At 40.9% G+C, this 24,976-nt stretch overlaps 1 protein-coding gene across 1 annotated transcript in view; it reads left to right on the top strand.

The window, feature by feature from the left end:
• DYNC2H1 (dynein cytoplasmic 2 heavy chain 1) overlaps nt 1-24,976 on the top strand; it is an 807,725-nt gene that overhangs the window by 209,574 nt on the left and 573,175 nt on the right. Inside the window, exons 40-45 of the mRNA XM_082246437.1 lie at nt 5,584-5,739; nt 6,277-6,536; nt 6,991-7,237; nt 8,934-9,085; nt 13,763-13,907; nt 16,916-17,018. Of these exons, the coding sequence (XP_082102563.1) occupies nt 5,584-5,739; nt 6,277-6,536; nt 6,991-7,237; nt 8,934-9,085; nt 13,763-13,907; nt 16,916-17,018 (1,063 nt within the window). The remainder of the gene's footprint in view (nt 1-5,583; nt 5,740-6,276; nt 6,537-6,990; nt 7,238-8,933; nt 9,086-13,762; nt 13,908-16,915; nt 17,019-24,976) is intronic.

Raw genomic sequence — 24,976 nt, 5'->3', positions numbered from 1 at the left:
TGGATGGACTATTGTCTTTATTCAACCTCAACTACTATGTAACTATGTAACTGCGAGCCAGGCCTTCTCACAAATGCGCTTCTGGAAAAATGGTCAAACGTTCCCTTGGACACGCTCCTAAACCTTGTGGACAGCCTTCCCAGAAGAGTTGAAGCTGTTATAGCTGCAAAGGGTGGGCCAACTCAATATTGAACCCTACGAATTAAGACTGGGATTCTATTAAAGTTAATGTCTGTGTGTGTATATATATATATATATATATATATATATATATATATATATATATATATATATGTGTGTGTGTGTGTGTGTCTACACACCCTTGTTAAAATGTCAGGTTTCTGTGATGTTAAAAATGAGACAAAGATAAATAATTTCAATACTTTTTCCAGCCTTTAATGTGACCTATAAACTGATAAACTGTACAACTCAATTGAGCAACAAACTGAAATCTTTAAGGTGGAGGGAAGTAAAAAAAAAAACTAAAATAATACCACCCTGTTCCAAATGATTAAGCAAATTATATTTTTCTCATTTACCTAAATAATTGATATAAATAACAGTCAGCATAATTCACATGTTATCAACTATTAAGAGTACAATTCAAATTTTATTGTACAAACCTCCTAATGATAACAGTATTTTTTTTAAACATAAAAAAAACTTATAATGCACTCTTCCAAATTATTACACACAGTAAATTTCAAAACACTTTATAGGTTGTAAAGAACTGAAAATTGTTGTGTTTTGCAGCATATTTACCGAAATCAAAAGCTATTTCAATCAAACTTATAACAACATTTTAACTCTTTAAACATTTTAACAGGTCACGTTACATTTTAACATATGACCCCTTATTTGATAGCAGCTTCACAAGTCTTGCATCCATTGAACTTGTGAGTTTTTAGACAGTTTCTGCTTGAATTTGTTTGCAAGATGTCAGAATAGCCTCCCAGAGCTGCTGTTTGGATGTAAACTGCCTCCCACCCTCATAGATATTTTGCTTGAAGATGCTCCAAAGGTTCTCAATAGGATTGAAGTCAGGGGAGCATGGAGGCCACACCATGACTTTCTCTCCTTTTATCCCCATAGCAGCCATTGATGCAGAGGTATTCTTTGCAGCATAAGATGGTGCATTGTCATGCATGAAGATCATTTTATGACGGAAAGCATAGTTCTTCCTTCTGTACCAGAAAGTGGTCAGTCAGAAACGCCACATATTTTGCAGAGGTCATCTTTACACCTTCGGGGACCCTAAAGGGACCGACCAGCTCTCTTTCCACGATTCTGGCCCAAAACATGACACCACCACTGCTTTGCTGACGTTGCAGCCTTGTTGGAACAGGGTGGCTGTCCACCAACCATCCACTACTCTATCCATCTGGACCATCCAGTGTTGCACAGCACTCATCAGTGAACAGGACTGTTTGAAAATTATCTTCATTAATTTTTCTGCCCAATGCAGCCATTTCTGCTTGTGAGCATTGGGTAGTGGTCGCCGAATAGAAGGTTTATGCACAGTTGCAAGACTTTGGAGGACTCTATACCTTGATGTCTGTGGGACTCCACAGGCACCAGCAGCTTCAAATATTCTGTTTGCTGCTATGTAATGGTATTTTAGCAGCTGTTCTCTTGATCCGATGCATGGATCTGGCAGAAATCTTCCTCAATGTGCCTTTATCTGCAAGAACCCATCTGTGCTCTGAATCAGCCACAAATCTCTTTAATAGTGCGATGATCACGCTTAAGTTTTCGTGAAATATCTAATGTTTTCATACCTCGTCCAAGGCATTGAACTATTTGACTCTTTTCGGCAGCAGAGAGAGGCTTTTTCTTCCCCATATTGCATGAAAATGGTGCTCTGCTTAATAATGTGGAACACCCTCCTTTAGTAGTTTTTCCTTAAATTGGGCTCACCTGGCAATCTAATTATCACACGTGTCCGAGATTGTAATCAGTGATCAAAAGAGCCCTGAGACACAATGCCATCCATGAGTTAAACTGAACAACAAATTTTTTATTTTTGTGACACTTAAATAGAATTTGCATAATAATTTGGAACAGGGTGTATGGTTGCATAAGTGTGCACTCTGTTGAACTAATACTTTGTTGAAGCACCTTTTGATTTTATTACAGCACTAAGTATTTTTGGGTATGAATGGATCAGCATGACACATCTTGACTTGGCAATATTTCCCCACTCTTCTTTGCAAAAACACTTCAAATTGGTCAGATTGCGAGGGCATCTCCTGTGCACGGCCCTTTTCAGATGACCCCACAGATTTTCAATCAGATTCAGGTCTGGGCTCTGGCTGGGCCATTCCAAAATGTTCATCTTCATCTGGTAAAGCCGTTCCTTTGTTGATTTGGATTTATGTTTTAGGACATTGTCATGCTGGAAGATGAAGTTCCTCTTCATGTTCAGCTTTCTGGCAGAAGCCTGAAGGTTTTGTGCCAATATTGACTGGTATTTGGAACTGTTCATAATTCCCTCTTCCTTGACTAAGGCCCCTGTTCTGGCTGAAGAAAAACAGCCCCAAAGCATGATGCTGACACCACCATGCTTCTGTGGTTATGGTGTTCTTTTGGTGATGTGCAGTGTTGTTTTTGCACCAAACGTATCTTTTGGAATTATAGCCAAAAAAGTTCAGCTTTGGTTTCATCAGATAATAACGCAATTTCCCACGTGCTTTCGGGAGACTTCAGATGTGTTTTTGCAAAATATAGCCAGATTTGGTTGTTTTTCATCGGAAAGAAAAGGCTTCCGTCTTGCCACTCTACCCCAGCTATTTTCTGCCATAACCCTGGTATTTAATCTCAAAGTACCGACGTATAACTGCAGCGGGCGGTCAAGAACTGGTTAATGTTGCTGTAGGCCTCTTGGCAGCCTCCCTGGCCAGTTTTTTTTTCTCGTCATCAATTTTGGAGGGACATCCAGTTCTTGTTAATGTCACTGTTGTGCCATATTTTCTCCACTTGATGATTACTTGTTGATGACTGTGTTCCATGGTATATCTAATGCCTTGGAAATTTTGTACCCTTCTCCTGACTGATACCTTTTAACAGTGAGATCACTCTGATGCTTTGGAAGCTCTCTGTGGACCATGGCTTTTGCTGTAGGTTGCGACTAAGAAAATGTCAGTAAAGACCTACTAGAACAGCTGAACTTTATTTGGGGTTAATCAGAGACAATTTAAATGATGACCGGTGTGTACTGACTCCTATTTAACATGAGTTTGTATGTGATTGCTTAATTCTGAACACAGCTACATCCCCAGTTATAAGAGGGACCGCACACTTAGTCAACCACATTATTGTAGTTTTCTATTTCTATCCCTCCAACTTAAAGATTTCAGTTTGTTTTTAAATCGAGTTGTACAATTTATAGGTCACATTAAAGGTAGAAAAAGTTCTGAAATTATTTATCTTTGTCATCACACCTGACGTTTTAACAGGGGTGTGTAGACTTTTTATATCCACTGTGCATGTGTTTGTGTGTGTGTGTGTTTGTGTGTGTGTGTATATGTATGTATGTGTAAAATATATATATATATATATATATATATATATATATATATATATATATATATATATATAATATATATACAGTATCTCACAAAAGTACACCCCTCACATTTTTGTAAATAATTTATTATATCTTTTGTTTGCACTGAAGAAATTACACTTTGCTACAATGTAAAGTAGTGCTGTCCCCTCAAAATATCTCAACACACAGCCATTAATGTCTAAACTGCTGGAAATAAAAGTGAGTACACCCCTAAGTGAACATACCCAAAGTGTCAATATTTTGTGTGGCCCCTATTATTTTCCAGCACTGCCTTAACCCTCTTGGGTATGGAGTTCACCAGAGCTTCACAGATTGCCACTGGAGTCCTCTTCCACTCCTCCATGACAACATCACGGAGCTGTTGGATGAGACCTTGCACTTCTCCACCTTCCGCTTGCCCCACAGATGCTCAAAAGGATTTAGGTCGGGAGACATGCTTGGCCAGTCCATCGCCTTTACCCTCAGCTTCTTTAGCAAGGCAATGGTCATCTTGGAGGTGTGTTGGAATACTGCCCTGCTGCCCAGTCTCTGAAAGGAGGGGATCATACTATGCCTCAGTATGTCACAGTACATTTTGGCATTCATGGTTCCCTCAATGAACTGTAGCTACCCAGTGCCAGCAGCACTCATGCAGCCCCAGACCATGACATTCCCACCACAATGCATGACTAAAGGCAAGACACACTTGTCTTTGTACTCCTCACCTGGTTGCCAGCACACACGCTTGACACCATCTGAACCAAATACGTTTTTATTGATCTCATCAGACCACAGGACATGGTTCCAGTAATCCATGGCCTTAGTCTGCTTGTCTTCAGCAAACTGTTAACAGGCTTTCTTGTGCATCATCTTTAGAAGAGGCTTCCTTCTGGGACAATAGCCATGCAGACCAATTTGATGCAGTGTGCGGCCTATGGTCTGAGCACTGACAGGCTGTCCCCCCACCCCTTCAACCTCTGCAGCAATGCTGGCAGCACTCATATGTCTGTTTCCCAAAGACAACCTCTGGATATGATGCTGAGTATGTGCACTCCACTTCTTTGGTCGACCATGCCTAAGCCTGTTCTGAGTGGAACCTGTCCTGCTAAACCGCTGTATGGTCTTGGTCATTGTGCTGCAGCTCAGTTTCAGGGTCTTGACAATCTTCTTATAGCCTAGGCCATCTTTATGTAGAGCAACAATTCTTCTTTTTCAGATCCTCAGAGAGTTATTTGCCATGAGGTGCCATATTGAACTTCCAGTGACCAGTATAAGAGAGTGAGAGCGATAAAACAAAATTTAACACACCTGCTCCCCATTTACACCTGAGTACTTGTAACACTAACAAGTCACATGACATTGGGGAGGGAAAACGGGTAATTGGGCCCAATGTGGACATGTTCATTTAGGGGTGTACTCACTTTTGCTGCCAGCGGTTGAGACATTAATGGCTGTGTTATTTTGAGGGGACAGCAAATTTACACTGTTATACAAGCTGTACACTCACTACTTTACATTGTAGCAAAGTCTCATTTCTTGAGTATTGTCACATGAAAAGATATAATAAAATATTTATAAAAATGTGAGGGGTGTACTAAGTTTTGAGAGATACTGTGTTTGTGTGTAGATATATATATATATATATATATATTTACACACATACAGGAAGTTTTGTTACCATCCCATTTTTTCAATATTTAATAGTTATGCAGTTCAGATTCAGGAGAATCAAAGAGTTGGGCCCCTTGTTGCAACTGAAATGTTCCCGGTTTATGTAGGCACACCCCCAGAGCTACATATTTGCTTACTCTACACAAAATTGTTTGGATTTGGCTGACAACACTTGTTTGGATTTTAGTGCAACATATGCATTATTGTCAGTCAATAAAAATGAGTTAGCAGCTTACCAGGTTTTCAGCAGAAACAGGTATTTTTAAAAAGAAATGTGCATGCAATGCATAGATGTACTGTATATGTTTTTTTTTTTTTTTTTTTAACCTAGCCTCTTTATGTTTTCTCTTATGTCCCCTCCACAGAATGATTTTGTAGTGGAAACCAGTCTCATAGGAACAGTTATGAATGGATTGTCTCACCTTCATGGCTGTACTGATCGCAGTGAGTTCATTATCAGTCTTATCCGTGGTCTTGGAGGAAATCTCAATATGAAGTCTAGGAATGACTTTGCTAAAGAGGTAGTTAAACCAAAACATGCATACATTTACGTAACTAACATGTCATGTCTGTAACAATTTAAAACCTGTAAATTTTTAGATGATACTTCAGCAAAGACTTTAAGATAAGACCTACAAATGTTAAAACCCTTTTCAAAGACCCTTTTTTATGATCAGTTCAGAAAATTGTATTTGGTAACTGTTTGCACAAGTCTAGCTCTTATTGAGGGGACAGGAGCAATGGGAGAATGGTTTATCAGTCAGAAATGTACTAAACTAATCAAAATGTCTCCCAAGGTTTTTGTTTTCAGCAATCTGTGTGAGCCTTTAAAAGGCACACTTAAGTAAGTTTGATAAAATTGTTGAAATAAGACACGAGATGTATCATATTTCTCAACTAATGACTAGTATTGGCTTTTATTCTGGATTGAAATTTGCCATTTGCACATGGTGCTTTTTCCATGAAAACCAGTTTATTTTCTTTTTTTTTTCTTTTGGATAGTTGTCAAATAATTTATCACATGTGATTGGTTGCTTTATTTTCTTCTTTTGCTCTAGGTCTTCAGCTGGGCTAGGGAATCTCCACCTGATCCTCGTAAACCACTGGAAACCTATTATGACAGTAAAAGTGGACGCCTAATGTCCTACAACCTGGAAAAACCAGATAACTTAACTATTGAAGACTTTAGTAATCCTCAGGCACTTCCAGTCATCAGAACCCCTGACATCCAGAGAGGGCTTGACTACTTCAGGCCGTGGCTTGGCTCTGACACCAAACAGCCTTTCATACTGGTTGGACCAGAGGGCTGTGGGAAGGGGTAAGTGTGATCTTCTTTCACAACAGTACCAGTGTTAATGGTCAGACTGAAAGTTGGGGTTTATTATAACCTTTTCCTGATTATTTGACTCTATATCTGAAAGCTGCGTTCTTGGCACCACTCTATAATTGGACACTGCATACATTCAAATTGGCATTGTTTAGAAAAATGAAGTATTGCCCTAACATACAAGACAGACTGTGAGTTGCAGAAACTAAGATTAACTCAAATGGGCTTAAGTGGGAATGCAGACACACTATATGTGAGGGTTTGCGGTTCGCATATTAGTTGGTTTCCTATTGACATAAGAAAAGTAGGTCAATGTATTATTTGGTCATATTTATACTGCATATTTTTTTAGTAATAACTCTTTTGAACACAATTATTTGTGCAGCGATGCCTTTCAGTTGCGCGTTCCTCATAATAAATGTCACTGCAATTGTTCTTTTTTTAGAATGCTTCTTCGTTATGCGTTTTCTCAGCTCCGCTCCACGCAGATCGCCACTGTTCACTGCAGTGCTCAGACGTCTTCCCGCCACGTCTTACAGAAACTGACACAAACCTGCCTGGTAATCAGCACCAACACCGGCCGAGTCTACAGGCCAAAAGACTGTGAACGGCTTGTTTTCTACTTAAAGGATATCAACCTCCCCAAACCTGACAAGTGGGGGACAAACTCATTGGTAGCATTTCTACAACAGGTGAGCAAGATATTGTAATCAGTTACGTGTTCAATTACGTTTAACACATTACCATGGAGCAAAGCCAATAGTAGCCCAGAAAAACGTGTATGAGGCTCCAGTTTAAGGTGTTCAATGTGAATCCAAAATGAAATGGAGGCATTAAATTGTACCTCCCATATTATTTTATTGAGAGTTCCACTTTGATTCTAGGCCAAATTTTAAGGAAAAGCAAAACAAAGTCTGGTCAAAACAGTTCAGACTGCTGTTCTTGCAGCCCTATTAGGATCAGAAAAGAGGAAGGAGGATGACATTAATACGAAATAAAAGCAAAGCTATTCCTAAAAGGTAAAAGACAAAAGCGTGAATCCTGTCAAAACGATTATTTAGTTCTGTAAAGAGTGGAGAAGGATTAGAACCTCTGTCATGTTTTTACTGTTATCCAAGGCTCCATTAGAAAGATTTTCTCTTACTTACTGTCCCAGTGATAATGATTTCACCAGATAAGAAAATCTCCAACATTTAATAGAATCCAGGAAAACTGGATCCCTTGTCAACTTTTTATTGCTGTTTCCCTATTGCAGATTGTCTGTCATTTCCTATCTGGTGGAACTTTTGTCATCATTATAGTAAGTTAGGGAAAATGACTCTAACAGAGCCCCAATTAGCAGTAAAAACATGGTAGAGGTCTAATCCTTCTCCAGTTGATCCAGGTTGGCTGGACTTGCACTTTAACAGTACCTGGAGTTCTGACTTTTTACCAATCACTGAATTGAGCAAAGCCTGACAGCATTCAACTCCGTATGCCCTTTATTCATTGGGGTTCTTTTCCGATCTGTGGGTATTAGCCCTGCCTAGAACACTTTGGACATGTCAAATACTCTTCTGTTATGATTTATAGACTCTATATAGGTATTATGCAGTTCAGTTACCAGCTTAGTGTCTTATAAGAAGGCAAATTAGGCCAAGTGGCCTAGTTGAATCAATGTGCCCAGCAGTTATAACAGTTGAGATTAAAACACAGGTGCTCACTCTGTGTTAGCCTAATATAAAACCGCATTAGTCATGCAAACATGTAATTGTATTACTGCAAGGTGAAATATGCAAGTATCTATTCGGAATGACCTGCCTCCTCTGGAAAAATATATTTATTAAAACAATGTATCCTTTTTTTTTTAACTCCTGTTGGTCCATTTATGTGATGGGCATCCTCACTGACTTGTAGTGATTTGTTGGAGGTGGGGGGGGGGGGGGGAGACAAGAGATTGGCTTCAGGAACTGATGTGTAGATTTTCATTGTAAAGCCCCTGACACTCTGGAAATTACTCTTTTATTGGTAATCTGGATACCCTAAAAAAGGAGCCCCCTCCTTACACTCAGCCTGGCGTTAAAAAAATATCAATATTAGGTGCATCACACAGCAAACAATCAAATGAAATCCTGTCTAGGAAATGTAAATGTCTTTGATTATGCAAGAACAGAGTTGATCCAGAATGTCAGATGTTAAATTCAGAATTAATTTTATGGTTTTGAATGGCTGTATTTGAAACCAAACTTCAATGTTACTTTTGGTCATTCAATTTCCAAAAAGCTTCTGGGAGAAAAATACTGTTTTAATATATTAAGGTTATCACATTCTAGTTTGTTAAACAAATAATATGGATCCTTTTAATGGGGCTAATGACTTAAACCTTTTTTGTATGTTGTGGTGTTTTAGGTTTTAACATACCATGGCTTTTATGATGACAATCTTGAATGGGTTGGCTTAGAAAATATTCAGATTGTGGCATCCATGTCTGCGAGTGGCACCATTGGGAGGCATAAACTGACAACGAGATTCACTTCTGTGGTCCGTATTTGTGCAATAGAGTGAGTATATTCTCCTCGTAGTGTTCCATATATCATGTCTGAGGTTTGATTTGACCCTTTGCAGGGACAGCTACACTTTCTGTTTTATTGCGGTAGTAAAAGGGAAAATAGGATGCAGAAGGAAAAATTAGGAAAAGTGAAGGGGCAGGGGAAGATGAGGAGGAGTAATCCAGGTACAATGGAAATTACAACAAATCACATATTACACAGTGTTCTATCCGACAACCAAGCTCCAAATGAATGGGCATATGAAGAATAATATACTACTTTAGTGTTACACATTAATATCATAAAATTACAATACAATAGACTAAAAATTGTGAAGCGGTTTATGAATCCAGAAGACAGTACTTTGGGTTCATAGAGATTGGAGAGCCCATTTTATCATGGAGAAGTTTCACCACCTCCTGCCAGTAGCCTTAGATCAAAGGGCATGCCCAGAGTAAACAGTTAACTGTGCCTGGAGCACTAGGAAAATAAGAGACTGTGGTTAGGCCTGAATTCAGATAAATGGATAGTTAAATAAGACCTGTGAAAGATATAGAACAGTGTACGCTTATCAGATAACTTGGGTAAGACCAGTCTACAGGCCTCTAGGACTTCATCTCAGTCCTCCTCTTCCATAGCCCCAATGTCCACTCCCTACTTCTGTTTGGGTTGATAGACCAGCACACTCGCTTGAGGGGTAAAGAGCATCATACAGAAAGTAGAGATCAGCTTAGAAGGTGAGGAGCCATAGACCATCTCTAATATGGGAACAGTAGTAGGGACAAAATTACCTTTGAGAATTTTGCTCTAAGCATGCAACATATTTGAAGGTAGCAAAATGACATGTAATTGGTAAGATTAAACCCTTTCATTGCTGGAAAGTCTTGACCCCATTCACTGTCAGTGCATGATGCACATGGTAAATATCTTTGGAGGATGACACTATTACATTTTGGCCCCTTTCACACTTGCGGACCGTTCAGATCCGCCTGTCAGTTTTTTCAGGTGGACCTGAAGGGATGCCTCATGCATCTGTCTCCTCTGACATCCGATCCTGTCCGTCAAATCCGGACGGATGGAAACCCTATTTTCCATCCGTCTGGCAGATCGGATTGGATGAGAATGGACAGTCTGTCAGTTCTCATCGGATTCCCCCATAGAGAAGAGTAGGGACCTGACAGCTGTCTCCACACACAGCACGGAGACAGAGCTGCAATCCGTCTGCTCAGCTGGAGATCGGCGGATCAATCCCCCCGCTAAGAAAAACTGAGTCCTCCGATGGAGTGGCAAGTGTGAAAGGGGCCTTAAGCTTTAACTTTTTTTTTGGAAACATATTTATTTACTAAACATTACAAAAATAATGTAAACCTTTTAGTTTTAGATGCATCAATTTTAGTACCAATTGTACACATAAGCAATTCTCTGGTAAAAAGCAGTGTAGTACATTCTCACTTTATGAAATAGCCACTGTGGCTGCTTTTAGTCTTGTAGAGGAGGTTTGAAAAAAGTATCAGTGTTTCCTCCTTTTAATTTATGCCTAATATGTATGCTTTTGATTTTGAAACCTATATCTTATGTAATCGGCACCACAAACTGAAAATGCTATTTAATTCATTTTTAATGTTCAAATCAAACTTGCCTATCCATTCATGTCACCTAGCTTTATTTTGTTGAGTAATTCCTTTTGAAAAACTTCCATCTAGCATTTCTAGCTGCAGCCATCTTAAGTAAGAGCACATGATTCATGTAGCATTTACCTCCTGGAACCCATTTACCCTTAGATCAGGCATGCAGGCAGAAGTGCATGCTTAGCTAAGAAAGTTCCCTCCTCCTCCCCTTCAGAAAACAATTGCCCATGAAGTCTCCTGGTATATATGACTTCATTTTGGCCAAGACCAGAAACCAGGAAGTAACTTGAGGAAATGTAAAAAAAAAAAAAAAAAAAAAAACAAGTAAATATTATATACCTTCCTATCTATTTATGAATACCAGCAGCATAAAGATTAAAAACAGTTAATGTTGATTGAGAGAGTTTTAGTTCCGTGGTAAGTGAGATTTTTACATGGCCTTAGACATTAGATAGTTTTGTTTAACTGCTAAATGATCATAGAGCAATTGCTACATAAACATGCATGTCTGCATCAGATGCTAAGAAACCCACATGTCATAGCTCACAGAAAGATTAACAGAAATTCACCCTGGCCTATTAAGTTATTCTCTGATATTTGACTATTAAAGCAGAACTAAACCTTCCTATTGTTTTCAGCCAAGGAAGCTACCATCTTGGCCTATGTTTGATCTTCAACTGCCATGATGCTGCACTTGTAATCCGTTACGACATCACCCGTTTAATGGTTTGACAGTTTGGTTGAGAGCACAAGCAAATGAGACAGTTATCGGAAATGTAAAATTGATGGGTTTAGTTACGCTTTGACTGTAAGTGGCTTGCTCAGGCAACAAGCAAATCATGCTTGTTATTTTTTTACAGCAAACCTTAAAGCAGAACTTTACCCACAACAACTTGATAAAAAATAATGTTGTTTAGCTAGAAACCTACATTCCACATTAATAATGATGCTACCAATATTAGTGTGTGCTGCATATTGCCTACAGCATTGCTCCGGTTTCTTCTTGCTGGAAGCTGCCATTCCAAGTGGAACTAAACTCATCGATTTAACAGTTTCAGAAAATATTTACATTCCTGGAATGCCGTGATTGCTAACTGTCACATTTGCTTGTGTCCTCAACTAAACTGTCAAGCCATCAAATGGCTGGAAACCTAACTAACCACATGTGCAGCACCATGGCAGTTGCAGATCAAAAAGAAGCTGTTTTCTTGGCTGTAAAAGGATAGAAGGGTTTAATTCCGCTTTAATGGTGTCAGCAGATTGGCCTCTACAAATTGAGCATTCCTAAAAACAGAGAGTAAAAAACAGAGGTATGGAGGGAACAAAGACCCCCCAGGGAATGAGTGAACTAGGGACACTGTTGTTAGAAATCAAACAAAAATTAATTTTATTAGGCACGTATGCCAGTGCAAAATAACAAGATCAGTGAAAATGGGTGTGACATAGCATGATTAAAATCAAATTAAAAACATGGTATCCTCCAATTGAAAAACATCAACCCGGGTTGAATAAGTAGGCTAGAGATGACAGTTAATAATAAAGATGTAGGATAGCAGGCTGTATGGATCAGATAAAAAGTAGATGGTATCATGCAGTCCCAAAGCCAAAAAAAACAGTCACAGCTGTACTACCAGTATGAGAACTCGGCAAATATAATTCCACATGTGTAAGTTCACCACATGGGGTGAATAAATAGAGGTGGTGTGTGATCCTGTGTAAAAAACATGGGATCAGAATGGATCCGAATGGTTGGTGACTTGATAACAGGCAAATGAGATTTTGCTGATGCAAAAGGATTCCCAGGTGGACCAAACATGGTATAGATGGCAGGTTCACTCAGACAACATCAATAGAGAAACTGTTACCAGTAGAATAGTAGGTTATCATCCTGGGATATAGGCTATGGAAGTTTTCCCGGGGAATGTTGACCCAAATGACCTGCTGGTGGTGCACTTTGGCTTTGGCGTTCCCTGAGTATAGCTCCCCTTTGCACACTTCCCTGTGGTGGGAACAGGCACGCCGATTGCAGCCCGACGTCACGCCGGACCTTGGGGGCGGGGGAACGAATACACTCCAGCCGTACGGTGCCCGATGGTCACGATGGTCACAATTCCATTGGATGAAGGCTGATGACGTCTATGCTGACGCGTTTCACTGGTGCCAAGCCAGTTTCCTCTGAGGATGTTTTCTGAGTGAACCTGCCATCTATACCGTGTTTGGTCCACCTGGGAATCCTTTTGCATCAGCAAAATCTCATTTGCCTGTTATCAAGTCACCAACCATTCGGCTCCATTCTGATCCCCTGTTTTTTACACAGGATCACACACCACCTCTATTTATTCACCCCGTGTGGTGAACTTACACATGTGGAATTATATTTGCCAAGTTCTCATACTGGTAGTACAGCTGTGACTGTTTTTTTGGCTTTGGGACTGCATGATACCATCTACTTTTTATCTGATCCATACAGCCTGCTATCCTACATCTTTATTATTAACTGTCATCTCTAGCCTACTTATTCAACCCGGGTTGATGTTTTTCAATTTGATGATACCATGTTTTTAATTTGATTTTAATCATGCTATGTCACACCCATTTTCACTGATCTTGTTATTTTGCACTGGCATACGTGCCTAATAAAGTAAATTTTTGTTTGATTTCTAACAACAGTGTCCCTAGTTGACTCATTCCCTGGGAGGTCTTTGTTCCCTCCATACCTCTGTTTTTTGCAGGAATTTTTTGTCAACGGCCACTTGTTGTGAACTGGAGCTCCACCAATCTTTGGTGAAGGATCCCTCTTCACTGCGGCCTAGGGGTATATGCTTTATTTTTGTTGCTAAAAACAGAGAGTAACTGAGCATGTTTTTAAAACCATATAGGCACTTATTTTTAATGTCTCATTGTCATATGTCAATTACACAGTTATACCTGCAAAAGGGGCCAGCCTGAAGTGATCTAGCAGGATCTAATATTTTGACTAAAGTTCCACTTTAAGTGAGATTGTGTTCTGTGTGGAAAATAAATATTGCAATTATTGTTTGTGATTGTTAATTTATTGCAGCTATCCTGAAAGAGACCAACTACAGACAATTTGCAGTTCCTATTTAGAGCCTGTTCTTCATAAGAATCTGAAGAAACACCCAGTGTGGAGCTCTGTGTCAAAGATTCACCAGCTAGCAGGGTCCATGGTTCAGGTCTATGATCAGGTAGATTTTCAACTTCTAGTAAATTATCTTCTGCTTATAATGAACCATCTGGCTATAACTGTCTATCCTTCCCACTCTGTTCACTGTGTGATTTTAAAAGGAAACTCTAATAGTTTTGGGTCAAATGTATTTTCATTTTCATATGTAGCACTGCCCCCTAGGGAGCTGCTGAGATTGGATTCCCCTGGGTTACCCATAGCAACAGTCTGTTAAACTTATCACTTTAAGTCTTTGGCTCAGTCAATGAACAGTCCAGGGGATTTGTTTTTTTTTGTGTGTTTTATTTGTAACTGGGATGGGAGAAGGGATGAGTGAGATACTCCAACTTAGAAACTATGCACAAATCCTGAGGACAACTAGCTGTAGTGTGTGCGGCAAGGCCTCTGCTTCACATTGCCACTGAAGTGAAGATAAAAAATGTGAACTCTGTTTTAGGTTACTCTTCAGGGTCTAACTTGGTACCCCCTTTCTTGCTGTGTGTGCTAGCTCCTGTCCACTGACTCTCACTGGAGTGGTACCCTTCATGGGCAGACCCCTGGCACGCTCCCTGGTACTCACTGACACTGCTTTTCCTCAGGTTGCTCTGCCACTTGTTCTACAGTCAGTATCCTCTGAACCTCCTGGCTCAGCACCACACTCCTGGTCCACTAGGCCGACTGCATGTGACCACTTTCCACACTGACAGGAGGAGAGAGAGCCGTCACCCTCCAACTGAGACCTTTCTTCTCGCCCAAAGACACCCTGTCACATGTGCCCTTGGCCTTTATGACCTATCCCAGGATGCACCACTGTTGTGCCCACCCACTGGGACAGCCACAAAAGCCTGTGTGTCACTGGCTGGGTTTCCTCCACTGTCCAACAGGCTCCCCTATTGGATACAGTGTGGACACTCCCTCAGACCAGGTGAATCACATATGGACACATGTAACAGGCCTAACTATCGATCAGGCTCTCCTGATAAGCAGGCAGAGCAAAAACTATGCTTTTCCTAGCACCTATCTAGGAGGGTGCTAAAAATACTTTGTTTAACTGTTTATATGCATTTTAACAACTAAATGTCCAATAAATGAATAGCAGTTCCCACAATGGGTTAGCTAAAGTGATAGCACAGCAAACGATGGCTGGTTTAGGGCACAGTTCATTTCACTGAACATTCAGATTGAGCAGTCTCATTATTAACCCCCTTGACGACTAAGCCTTTTTCTGACACTTGTGTACAAGTCAAAATCAATATTTTTTGCTAGAAAATTACTTAGAATCCCTAAACATTATATTTTTAGCTTAGACCCCTAAAGCATAAAACGGTGGTTGTTGCAATACTTTGTCACACTGCATTTGCAAAGCTGTCTTTCAAATGCATTTAAAAAAAAAAAAAAAAAATAAAAACCCTTTCATGAATTAAAAAAGAAACAAAACAGTAGGGTTAGCCCAATTTTTTTGTATAATGTGAAAGATGTTATATAAGTAAATCGATACCTTACATGTCCTGCAAATTGTGCACACTCGTGGAATGGCGACAAACTACGATACCTTAAAATCCCCATAGGCAACGCCTTAAATTTTTTTTACCGGTTACCAGTTTAGAGCTACAGAGGAGGTCTAGTGCTAGAATTAATCCTCACGCTCCAACGATCATGGCGATACCTCACGTGTGGTTTGAACACTGTTTAAGTTTGCAGGCGCAACTTATGTATGCGTTCACTTCTGCACACAAGCACGGAGGGATGGGGCGCTTTAAAGTTTTTTTTTTTTTTTTTTTACACTGTCCCTTCAAAACATTTTTTGATCTTTTATTGCTGTCACAAAGAATGTAAACATCCCTTGTGACAGTAGTAGGCAGTTACAGGTACTCTTTATAGAGGGATCTGGGGTCTATAAGACCCCAAATCCCTCCTTTGCACTTAAAAGCATTCAAAGCACCAAGTTTGGCTGTTTTTAATAATGATATATTTTTTAAATCTGGTGCCTTTAAGGCTCCAGTTAACAGGAAGTGATGTCATGACATCACTTATGGGTTACTAGATACGAGACCCGATTAAAGCCGATTTTCGGCTTTGTTCAGATCTTAAGCCAGCCGGCGGACGTGTCGGCTGGTCACTCGGGCCTCCTGGTGGGATGGGAGAGCATGGGCAAGCGCGGAATGCGGCGGGGGGGGCATCCCTTCCCGTCCCTCCCCGTCCCTCCCCGCCCTGCCCCACTGCACAGCTTGGTATTACTACTAGAAAGCCGACCGTCAGCTCTAAAAAAAAAAAACGGTTGCTGCAGGTATCACCTCAGTACAACCCCTTGAAGCAGAAAGCCGCATATTTGCATTGCGTCGGCGTCAATCGGTTAATGAAAGACTGCAATGGGTCACCCATGTGTTGGTATAAATTTAGGCCTGAGCTACAAATAGGCTTTACATCAAAATATCAAAAGGACAGCTTGAAAAATGTTTAAAGGAACCCAAAGGTCTCCCTGCTGGCTCAAAAGAGAATGCAAAATGATAATAGGCAATATTTCATATTTTGACGGTAAAAATGTAAAAAATATAATTTGTTAGTCTTGACCATGTGATTTATTTTTTAAATGCAAGCAGTGAGAATACTTAAATATAACTTTAATATCAGCCTCTTGCAGTTCTTTTATGACAGAACTCAAACTGGGACAGGGTGAAGCAGCACAGGGGGGGCAGACAGTGCTCATGTACTAACAAGGAAAAAATATTGATAGAGGGATAGCAGAATAAAGAGAAGTGCGTTTGCCACTTCTCTTTTAGTATCCAATCACTGGTTGGAGGAGGGACAGAACCTGTCAGTGTTACTGAACTGCATCAGAAAAAGAAATTAGGTCTCCTTCGCTCTGTTGGACATGGCTGTGCTCTATGCCAATCTCAGAACTGGATGGACAGAAATACAAACTTTTTGGCAGTAAAAAAGCTCCCTAATATCTTCATCTATGTTTTTAGCTGTTTGCCTGGAGATCAGCTTTGATAAACTAATATTAATTCTACTCTCTCTACATTGTAGGTTCGTGCAAAGTTTTCAGTTGATGATCATAGCCACTATTTGTTTACACCATGTATCCTGACTCAGTGGATTCTGGGGCTCTTTAGATATGATTTAGGTGGAGGTAGGTGCTTATTGTGTTTTTTTTTTTATTACTGTTGCTACTACTACTGCTAAAAATGAATAATTATAGTAAAGGTTTTTTTTTGTGTGCTATTGTTTGTGTTTAGATATACAAAAAAAGGCAAAAAAATAAAAAAATTCTCGCTTAAAGGATTTTTCCCAGTGTTTCAGTGTAAGCATTACAGATACAGTATAATGAAAAAAGGAAAATCTTTAGCCGAACATGTTCAGCATGCACTTCAAATCTACATGGTGAATGAATTGTGGCAGTTTGGTTTGCAAACAGATTGCAGCTGTCATTCTCACTTTAAAGGATAATTGCATATTACCTCAAATATCATCCTACTCACCAAAATAACAAACACTGACTGAAAATCAGATGTTACTATCTGTTGACCTCCGCTTTTCATTTTCCTTGGACTCTGCAGACCTTCCTGTCTTCCTATGTAGCACATGTGCATAATTGCAAAGCCTGCCACACCTACAGGGGTTGAAGATGCTGTCTGGGCTGCACAGGTCCTGCCAATGAGAGGTAAATAAGGCCACGCTTTGATGCAACAACATTGGATAGGTGTGGCTTTGGTATGGTGATTAGGGGTTTCAGCATTAAATCTCTCTTCAAACAGGCATATGGGAAGCAATATTTTCTATCCTGATTGCCTGGTATCTGCTGACAATAGGGTTCACCCGGAAAGTCCGGTTTTCACATGATCTGTTCAGACTACCAGACACCTGGACAAATCATTCTGACAGCATACTAGCCAGTGAGATGTCCCCTGTGCCTGCCACCAATGTGTCTTCTCTTCATCTCTGTCCCCAGTCCAGACTCCAGAGATCACAATCTGCCCATACTTCTCTGCTTACTACTGCTGACCTCTGTCCCCTCACTGGTGCTCAGAGTTTATACATCAAGGCTTTGAGTTCCCCAAAAATGGCAGGCACCTCTCAGGACAGCCCACCAGCAGCTGAAGGACCCCTCTTCCCTCTGTCTGTGTGTCTCCTGGGCTGACAGGATCATGCAGCTTCACAGGAGCCAGTGCCGCCGATCCGCCCCATCCCACTGTCCAGCTGACTACTTCCCCCCAATCCATCCTGCTGCCCCCCAGTCCACCCTGCTGCCCTTCTGTCCATCCCGCTGCCCCCCAGTCCACCCAGCTACCTCCATCCACCCCGCTTCCCACCCCAGTCCACTCTGCTGCCTCCCTGTTCACCGTCCACCCTGCTGCCTCCCTGTCCACTGTCCACCCTGCTTTCTCCCCCTTCTACCCTGCTGCCTCCCTATCCACCCTTCCGCCTCCTTGCCCACCCTGCTGCCCCCCAGTCCATCCTCAGTCCACCCTGATACCCTTCAGTCCACCCTGCTGCACCCCCAGTCCATCCTGCTGCCCCCAGTCCATCTTGCTGCCTCCATCCACCCCACTGCCCCCCCAGTCCACCCTGCTGCCACCCTGCTGCCTCCCAGTCCACCCAGCTGCCCCCCCTGTCCACCCCGCTGCCCCCCAGTCCACTCCACAACCCCCCTGTCTATCCTGCTGCCCCCCGTCTACTTTGGTGGGCTGGGGTTAGGGCCTTAGGCCCCTTCACACAGGGTAGATCTGTTTTCACAGACTCCGCTTGCTCAGCGGGGATCGCTCCATTGATCCCCACTGAGTAGGCGGATGGCAGGTGCGTCTCCACTCACTGTGCAGAGATGGACCTGTCAGAGTCCTGCTTTCCTCTATGGAGAGATTAGATGAAAACAGACAGCCTGTCCATTTTTATCCGATCCGGCATGCTGGACAGATGGCGAACGTATCACCATTCGTCTGTTTTCAGCAGATCTTGTTGGATCGGATGCCAGGTGGGTGTGAGCAGACACATAGAGTAGAGTGGGTGGCCTGATCAGGTTGGCCTGAAAAACAGACCGGCGGACCTGATCGGTCAGATCGTGTGAAAGGGGCCTTGGCAGAAGGATAAGGAAGTTTGCGTTCAATCTAATTTTTACATCCGTTTTTGGCATTTACAATGTTACAATTGCGATTGCGGTAATGTTGAAATGTTTGCAGTGTGTAGCCTGGTGACATGGTAAGCTGCAAAACTGAAATAGCAAATAGTGGTGTCACCATGCTATCTATGTAAATTACAAGACTGAGTTAACAGAATAACGAATCCTTTTGGCTGGTAACACATAAATGTGCAAATAAGTTTCAGGATAACACTGGTCTACAAGGAGTAAGCCTTGGAAATTAAAGTAGCTAAATTTTTACCAGAATTGTGTCATTATTAAAGGAAAAAACTAAGTATTAAGTGGCTTCACTTTCCAAGATACAGCTTCAGGTCAAATTAGCATCAAACAAAATTCAAAATTGAGATGAATGTGTAACTATGCTTCATAACTTTTCTGCAAAATGTGATATAGCGATGGGAATGGTGCCACACCAATAATTTTAAAGGTATCTTTTTGTTGATACCAGTAACATAACTTTCCATTAATTTATTGTTTTTTCATGTAACATTTTCATGCTCCCTCCATACTGTTGGGATTGTGAAAGGCATGGACTTTTTCTTCTTGTTTAGCCAATGATGCACATAAGTTGCACTTGTAATGCAACAATAATGAGGGGCCCAACTTTTGTCCTGATCCCCTATTTTGCATCCAAAATAGATGTTGAATGCCTTTTTTTTTGTAAATTCTAAATTTATATTAGAGGAATAAGGCATACATAACAGTTGAGAGCAATTGTGTAAAACAGACTTGTATGACTAGTGATACAGAAAAAAATTTCAGAACACATGTGAACAAATAAGGTAATCGAGTAAGTATCAAACAAGCGGTCCTGTGAACTCAGTATAGTGCGGGGGCAGCAGAGCTCCCAAGCATAAGCAGTTAACATACACCGTCTGGAGTTTGACGTATCAAGGAACACAGGAAATGCTGGTAGAGTGGGATAGCTCTGGGACAAAGTCCCGCATCCACCGGCATCTGTCAAGTGGCTGGTATACGAGAGCAAGGAAACATGTCCTAGATGACATGGGGATGTAGCATTTTCCGAGTGGCAGATTAACTGCCAGCATTCCCAAGGGGAAAGGAAGTATTTTATGCCTGAGAGTCAGGCGTAGAGTAGAGAAAGAGCAATTAAGAGAAGTATAGTCCAGGAAGTGGAGGGGTGGAAAAAAGAAGACAGAAGGGAAAGGACAAGGAAAGGCTGGGGAGGAGAAGGAGGGGCAGAGATGGCTCCCAACCGGCTTTGTTGTGTCTAGATAACCATGTCTCTGTATTCAGCGGAAAACGTAAACTTGTGGCAGTAGTACCATCGCTTGAGGAACCTGTCCCTCGCGCCCCGTTCAGTAGCCACAAGATCCATCATCTCATTGATATATGCCACCCTCCGTAACCACATTGCTACCGTGGGGGGCTGTGCCTGTTTCCAGAGCAGAGGGATGCAGCTCCTGGCTGCCGTGAACAAAAGCGGTAAAATTGATTTCCGATATGACGCCCTCGGAAACTCATGGTGGTGCAAAAGGAAAAGGGCCGGATCAAGGGTGAGAGCATGGTCCGTAAATTTATGAGCAATACGCAACACTTCCGACCAGAAGGTCTGAAGGTGGCTGCAAGATCAGAAGATATGGAGGAGTGAGCCCACTTCTTCTCCACATCTCCAACAGAGGTCAGAGCAGGAGGGATACATTTTGCGAATGCCTTTTTAACACTGCCGTCATACTGCACTTTTGAGATGCAAATGTAACCTCGCCACAAATGTAGCAGAGGTTATTTACATTGTTGACACAATTTCGAAGCATCTTGGCTTCTGAGAAAAAATATCACGCAACTGTTCCTTGGAAATATTCAGCAATGACACTTTCACAAGCCACCAAATGTAACTGTATGATATGTAGATCTGACCAAGACACATGTACCTTGCAATAAAAGAACAATAAATTAGTTAGGCAATGATCTTTAGTCTCAAAGTGAAGATAAATTCATACACTTCCATGTGGTACCATTTTCATTGTTCTACCGTACTTTGTCAAGAAGTTACGAGGCATCATGATCACCAGACACCTCTCTACCTTGTAGGTAAATATACTTGCCTGTGTATAAATCTTTATTGTGAAATATCTTGAAAACTTTAGCCTTCCGGTACCTTTTTACCTATTTTCTAATTTATCTAATCAAAATATGTAAGAATTAGCACATTTCATCTCTGGGGTAGATAATTTCCCAAAATTTTAGACCCATGTAATCAGCATGTGTTTGAATGCTCTTATTGTGAGGGTCTTTGCTATTAAGATGTTACAATTTTACATGACCTTCACTGACAGTACTTTTAACAGCAGAATGTTCAGTTTTGTGTCTTAAAGTAGAAGTTTAGCCTAAAACTGACTAACTCTAAATATACTCCCAATGATTTAGCTCCCAGGGCGGAACGCAACACGTTGGGGGCGTGGCCTGGTTGGAGTCCAGGCTGAGGTTGTCACTCTTATCTCCATTGCAGGACTGCATTGATGTGTGGAATTGGGGATTAACTTTCTTCTCCCTTGAGCTATAGCTTAGAGCAAAGACAGATTCTGTCCCTTGCCAGCACTCCCAGCAGTGGAGGCGGAGGAATTCACACACATACCCCATATAAGAACGCACCTGAGCGGCACACAAAGCTATACCAGGGGTCACTCTAAATCTACTGGTAGCCACATTCTATCTAACCCTGTAAATCAAAAATCGCTATATATACCCTTTCTGCAGCCGAACCGGTCTGGTCCCATGCTGAGCTGTCAGCTGCGGCTTCTCTGTGTAGGTATGTGCAGAAGAGGCAGCTTACAACGGAAGCTCCATACTAAGTCTGTGGATGATTGTGGCTGTTGTCTGTCCTGTACTTGGCTGTTACGTTCAGTCACATGCTATGCTAGCTGGCCAAAAGGTTGTGGACACTTGACCATCAGACCCATGTGAACTTATTGGACATCCTATTCCAAAACCATTGGTAATAATAAGGAGCCACTACCCCTCCCAGCTGCTATTACAGCCTTTAATCTTCTGGGAAGGCTTTTCACAAAATTATTTGAAAATTTGACAATTCAGTCACAAGATCATTGCAAGGTCAGGTTTTTTTTTACAAGAAAACTTGGCTTGCATTCTGTGTCTTAATTTATAATAAAGGTGTTCAATGGGGTTGAGGCTGTGTGCAAGTCGCTTAAATTCCTCCACGCCAAACTGATTAGACCATGTCCTGTAGCCTTCTGCACAGGGCACAAAGATGATAGAACAGAAAAGGGTCCTCTTCAACTGTTGCCACAAGGTTGGAAGAGCACAATTGACAATTGTCTAAAATGTATTTTTTGTGCTGTAGCATTATATAGTTAGATTGAAAAAAGACTCAAGCTCATGTAGTTCAACCAATAGAAAAAATAAATAGAAAACCTCCATATACACAATCCCATACCCACAGCTGATGCAGAGGAAGGCAAAAAACCCTATGAAGCATGGTACAGTTTGCTCCAGCGAGGGGAAGAAATTATTTCCTGGTAACCCCTGGAAGGACCAGTGTGTTGCTTTTCACTGGAAGCTGTATTTTTAGCCATATAATAGGTGTGATGGTCGGGTGTCCACAAACCTTTGTTCACATAGTGTATTTTGTCATATGCCACATCACAGCTTCATTGCTAAAAAGGATGGAACGGTGCAGGTGACTGAGATATCCTGCTCTTTCCTTTAGATTGTAAGCTCTCACGAGCAAGGCCCACCTAACCCTCTTTTGTATTGTAACAGTACTGTCTCCATTTTTTTTGTAAATTGCTGCACAGTCTGTTGGTGCTATATAAATCCTGTATAACAAAAATAATAATATAAATCCAGCTGTAAAGAAAATTAGATTTTATTGTGCAATAAAAACTGTTACAGTACTATCTGACTTTTGAATGTGCGAAAGTGGTGCTCTATTGGTGCTGTCATTTCTTTTTCCAGCTACTAGGTGGGGCTGTATGTTCTCTTTGGTGGGTTGACGTCTGTAGGTAGTAGGGGTGATCGAACTTTTGAAAAGTTTGGTTCGGCCAGAACATCCGAACTTCCCGAAAGTTCGGCCTGGATTTCAGAACCCCATTGAAATCAATGGGACCCGAACTTCGGTAATCAAAAAACACCATTTTTAAGCCCTAAAACCCAATAAATGCCCCTAAAAAGTCCCTAGGGTTCTGGGTCATGCCCCATTAACTATTAATCACACAAAAAAAGTTCTTAAAAATTGTCATTTTTGATAAAAAAAGCCAATTATTGAAAAAAAAAAAAAAAAGAGAGAGTTTTTGATTTTGACTTTGGATTTAGTATCTGGGGGTCTAAAAGGTGTACATGTGAAGTTTCAGCTCTGTAGCATGTCCAGAACCATGAAAAAAAAAAAAAAGATAATTTTTCAGTAGAACAGGGATGTGGGACCCTCCTTTTACACCTATATGATCTTTTTTTCTGGTTCTGGACATGCTACAGAGCTGAAACTTCACATGTACACTTTTTAGACCCCCCAGATCTGAAATAAAAAAATCTCTTTTTTTTTTTCTTTCAATAATTGGCTTTTTTTTATCAAAAATGACAAGTTTTAAGAACTTGTGTGATTTTGTGTCTGGGGGGTCTAAAAGGTGTACCTGTGAAGTTTCAGCTCTGTAGCATGTCCAGAACCATAAAAAAAAAGGATGGTTTGTATTAGAACACTTTCAGCTCAGGGGGTTAGCTTCTCTTCTCGGTTTTCACACCTTGCCGGTTTCAAAGCAGGCATTTTTTTGGGTTCTTTGCAGTCAGGAAAAACATCTGAACTTGTGTATAGTGGTATATATACACACATAATTATATGTATATAGACACCTAGCCATATATAGGTGTGATAGTAGCAGAAATATATTACTGTAAATGATTTCATTAGCGGAAGCATATATTTCTGCTACTATCACACCTATATATGTCTAGGTGTGTATATAAATATATGTATGTGTGTATATACACCACTATACACAAGTTCTGATGTTTTGCCTGCCTCCAAAAACCCCCAAAAAATGCCAGCAAAAACACAACTGGGCATTTTTTTTTTGACGCTAGCGTTTTTTTTGGCATTTTTTGAGTTTCTTTTGAGGCAGGCAAAACATCTGAACTTGTGTATAGTGGTATATATACACACATAATTATATGTATATAGACACCTAGCCATATATAGGTGTGATAGTAGCAGAAATATATTACTGTAAATTATTTCATTAGCGCAAGCATATATTTCTGCTACTATCACACCTATATATGTCTAGGGGTATATATACAGACATATATGTGTATATATACCCCCTATACACAAGTTCAGATGTCATGTCTGACATCAAACATGTCCTCAAAAAAGCACTGGCAGTGGCAGCCCTTGCAGCATAAAAAATGCTTGCTGGTGAGAAGCCATATTCCTGTCCCGAAGCAACTCAGAGAAATGATCATTTCTCTATAGCGGTCACCCTGCTATGGAAGGGTTTTGTCACCCTTCCATAGCAGTCACTGTCAGTTAACCCTACACTACACTACGGTCCCTTTACACTTAACACTTTCCCTACAGAAACTAAATTTTTGAAGCTAACTTAAGTGTAAAGGAGCACTCTAACTACACTAGATATCCCTTTCCTCACACTAAAAATAGCTAAATGACACTTTGTAACACATTAGAACAGAACAGCATTCCACTCTCTTCCATGTCCGGTACAAGAATGCTAGGAATTTGGCGGGGGCGATCTTATATACTGGGGGGCGTATTCACTAATGATTGGTCTAGGGACCCCCTAGTCACTCCAATCACATTCCTAGCATTCTCCTGCCCCCTCAATTGGCTTTTGCTAATGGTTCTGGTACAATCACGGGCTTTTAAAGCCCATTTCCTGAAGCATTGCATTTTGGTCGGTTCTGGTTGCCGATATCCGAACTTTTTGGGCAAAAAGTTCTAAATTCGGCCGAACCTCGAACAC

Source organism: Pelophylax lessonae (genome assembly GCF_965119305.1).
Source record: "Pelophylax lessonae genome assembly, chromosome: 2".
Classification (NCBI taxonomy): domain Eukaryota; kingdom Metazoa; phylum Chordata; class Amphibia; order Anura; family Ranidae; genus Pelophylax; species Pelophylax lessonae.
Note: the sequence above shows the minus strand (reverse complement) of the source record. Positions and strands in the feature narration are given on the sequence as shown.